Here is a 4,066-nt window from a genome sequence, read left to right on the forward strand (position 1 = left end):
ATGTCACTGTGGCTTAAAATTGTTACTTTGAAAATAAAACGACAGTAATTTTGTTGTTTCCCTAATTAAGCTTATTATTTTGACAGAATGGCGAAGAAGCATGGTATGAAATTAGTCTACAAAATGACATTTCGGGAATTCTATGAAGAAAAAATCAAGAACGAGGAGCATAAAATGCTGTTAAGAAGAATGCAGGCCTTGGAGGTAAATATGGAATTAACTTGTTTCATTTAAATAGCATTTTACATCTTGTTAATTATTTGTGCAATAATTGAAATTCCTGTTGTGAACATTGAACAATTTATTAAGGGCTACCAATAGAAGAACTAAACTCCTGTGGCTGAAAGTGTTACTGTGGTAGGTTGACCTTGACTGGCTGCCAGACACCCACCAACCTGCTCTCTCGTTCCCTCTTCCCAACAATTGGGGGAGAAAATAAGAAAAAAACCTTGTAGGTCAAGATAAAGACAGATTGCTTAGCAGTTACTGTCACGGGCAAAACAGACTAAACTTGGTGAAGATTAATTTAATTTATTACCAAAAAAAAAGAGTAGGATGGAGAGAAACAAAAACAAACCTAAAAACACCTTCGTCCCACCCACTGCTTGTTCCCAGGCTCAACTTCACTCCTGACCTGTTTACCTCCTCCCCCCACCCAGCAGCGTAGGGGGATGGGAGTTGTGGTCAGTCCATAACACTTTGTCTCTGCCGCTCCTTCCTCCTCATACTTTTCCCCTGCTTCAGCGTGCGTTCTCTCCATGGGGTACAGTCCTTCAGGTACAGACTGCTCCAGCGTGGGTTGGTTCCTCATGGGGTTGCAGCTCCTGCCAGAAAACCTGTTCCTGCTTGGACTCCTCTCCGTGGGCCACAGCTCCTGCCAGGAGCTTGCTCCTGTGTGGGCTCTCCACAGGCTGCAGCTTCCTTCAGGGCATGTCCGCCTGCTACAGCATGGGGTACTCCGTGGGCTGCAGAGGGACAACCTGCATCACCATAGTCTTCTCCAGGGACTGCAGGGGGGGTCTCTTCTCCAGTGCCTGGAGTACCTCATCCCCCTCCTTCTTCTCTGGTCTTGTTGTCTGCAGGGTAGTTTCACATTTTTCCTTACTCCTCTCTCACAGCTGTTGCGCAGTTTTCTTTCGCTTTCTTAAATATGCTTTCCCAAAGGCGCCCCACTCGTGGCTGAGGGGCTCAGCTGTGCCCTGCGGTGGCTCCCTTGGAGCTGGTGGAACCGTCTGTGTCTGGGACAGCCCTGGCCTCTCCTCATGGAGGCCACCTCTGCAGGCCACCACTGCCATCACCTGGGCACCAGCACCCAATAGAGTGATTCAGTTTTGTAGATAAAATTTCAATTTTGAGACAAGTTTTCGTTTTTATTAAGTAGTAATCAGAAGCACAAGAATCATGCCTGGTGTCAGATAGTGGTAACCGTAATCCATTTCTTCCTCGACAGAGGGAGACTGAAAGCTGGATCCTTGTGCAAGGAATGTCGATTGAAAAGACAGAAAGTAATCTTTGTAGGAATAGAAGGACAGGCTGTGTTTATCGAAGAAAATGGTACTTAACTGTAACTGAGCTTACGTTTTTGCCCAATGTTTTTGCTTTTTTATCCTCAAGGTCTTAGCCTGGATGACTAGCAGCTTCAGAGAAGCCATCTCTGAGGCTTTGGTTTTACTCACAGTTCTCTGTGCTTCCCTCCTCCCTCAGACAGTAGAATTTTTCAGCATAAAACTATCAAGTATCTGGTGACTTACTAAACTGAGTCTCATGGGCTGCAAGTGGTCTTGACTGTCCTTGTTGACTTTGAAAGGGACGGTGCTTTGCATGGGCTCATATTGCCAGTAGCATGGTGACACAGCCTTTGACATATCAGCTTCGTTCTCAGTCGCTGAGGTGAGCAGCTCTGGTGCCGGCAGGATCCGCAGCGGCGTGCCCTAGCGCGGCGCACGGGGGTTTCCTGAACCATGGGAACCTCAGGGGGAGCCAAGAGACCCGCCGGGAGCCCGCAGCTCGTGCGACAGTGGCTGATGAGACCTGGGTGCGTCTAGGGGTGGCCAAGCCCCCCCCATGTATAAAAGAAGCCCTTAGGGAGCACTAGCGACCAGGAGTGCCGCGAACAGGGCATGCAAACAGGGTGTGGCACATCCGCAAGGGCACGGCACGGCATTTTGCGTGGCAGTTTGCGCAGCAGGGCATGCAGGAAGGGTGCTGAAGCTCTGCCAGCTCGACCAGTGAGCAATGGTATCCATCCGGCAGAAAGCCACGGCCTAAGCTCTGCACCCACCATGACTGACGCAGCTTCCCAGGCAGAGCTCTGCTGGGAACACGCTGCCGCCCAGGTGCCAGGCTGCGGCCTGTGCCCTGCTCTTAGGCCAGTACCGGATGGCAGCAGTGATGTGGAATCGGCTACCAGGTAGAGCAACTCCTCCGCTTAGTGGCAGAGCTCCGGAAGGAGGTGAGTAGGTTGAGAAATATCAGGGAGTGCAAGATTGAGAGAGACTACAGGAATTGCACCCTACCTTCCCTGCGACAGGCCTGTCGGGCAGATAGGACGCACGATACGGAGGATTTCCTATCCTCTCTCCGCCTGGCTGAACACAGTGACTTAAGGGATAGGGGGGCAATGGCAACAAGGTCCTGCCCGGTGCATTTTCTCTGTGACTACCTCACCTTCCCAGGTGCCCTTGCATAGTATCTGTGAGGCTCTGCAAGTGGAGCCAAATGATAACGAGGATGATGGTTCATCTAGCTTGGAGGTGTCACTGAGGTTAAGTCGGCCTACACCCTGCGTCAAAACCATTTCCATAAAGAAAAAAAGACGGGTCGTTGTCGCAGGGACTCCCTTGTGAAGGGAACAGAAGGCCTGATACACAGATCGGACTTCTTAGGGAAGTCTGCTGCCTCCCTGGGGCCCAGGTTAAAGATGTGAAGAGAAAGCTTCCTACCCTGGTACAGCCCTTGGATTGTTATCCATTATTGATTTTTCAGGTAGGCAGCAATGAAGTTGCAACAGGAAGTCTGAGGGCGATCAAGAGAGACTTCAGGGCCTTGGGACGAGTGGTAAAGGGCACAAGTAGTGTTCTCTATCCTTCCAGTTGCAGGGAGTGATGAAGGAAGAAACAGGAAGAGCCAGCAGATCAATACCTGACTCTCAGCCTGGTGTCACCGGCAGAATTTTAGTTTTTTTGATGATGGGTTGGTCTACATGGCACCAGGCCTGCTGGTGACAGATGGGGTACACCTGTCTCAAAGGGGGGAAAGGATCTTTGCAGAGGAGTTAGCAGGACTAAGCTTTAAACTAGATTTGAAGGGGGAAAGGGATAAAACGAGGCTCACTAGAGATAAACCTGGCGGCAGCATGCCAATGTTTGAGGGATGGTGTGCTAGCGAGGTCCTTCGGTCTGCCGTCTCAGTGGAGGTAGGGGATGAAGATCCATGTGGCAACAAAGATGCAGGGTTATTGATGTGTTAGAAACCATGGAAGCGCCTGAGAATGGTCACATAGGAATTAGGGCTTCTCCCCCAAAAATGGTGGTGGGATCAATAGCCCAACTGAAGTGCACCTACACCAATGCACGCAGCATGGGCAACAAACAGGAGGAGCTGGAAGCCATTGTGCAGCAGGAAAACTATGATATAGTTGCCATCACAGAAAAATGGTGGGATGACTTGCACAACTGGAGTGCTGCAATGGATGCCTATAAACTCTTCAGAAGGGATAGGCAAAGAAGGAGAGGCGGTGGGGTAGCCCTGTATGTTAGGGAGTGTTTTGACTGCCTAGAGCTTGATGATGGTTATGATACGGTTGAGCGTTTATGGGTAAGAATCAGGGGCAAGGCCAACAAGACAGATATCATGGTGGGAGTCTGTTATAGACCACCCAACCAGATGAAGAGGCAGACGAAATATTCTATAAGCAGCTGGGAGAAGTCTCACAATCGCTAGCCCTTGTTCTTGTGGGAGACTTCAACTTAACAGATGTCTGCTGGAAGTACAATACAGTGGAGAGGAAACAGTCTAGGAGGTTCCTGCAGTGGGTAGAAGATAACTTCCTGGCACAGCTGGTGAG

At 49.9% G+C, this 4,066-nt stretch overlaps 1 protein-coding gene across 1 annotated transcript in view; it reads left to right on the forward strand.

The window, feature by feature from the left end:
• Positions 1-4,066, forward strand: part of RNMT (RNA (guanine-7-) methyltransferase) — a 21,666-nt gene that overhangs the window by 9,639 nt on the left and 7,961 nt on the right. The window contains exon 7 of the mRNA XM_009586931.1: positions 87-204. Coding sequence (XP_009585226.1) covers positions 87-204 — 118 coding nt within the window. The remainder of the gene's footprint in view (positions 1-86; positions 205-4,066) is intronic.

The sequence above is a fragment of the Fulmarus glacialis genome, unplaced genomic scaffold, assembly GCF_000690835.1.
Source record: "Fulmarus glacialis isolate BGI_N327 unplaced genomic scaffold, ASM69083v1 scaffold6331, whole genome shotgun sequence".
NCBI lineage: Eukaryota > Metazoa > Chordata > Aves > Procellariiformes > Procellariidae > Fulmarus > Fulmarus glacialis.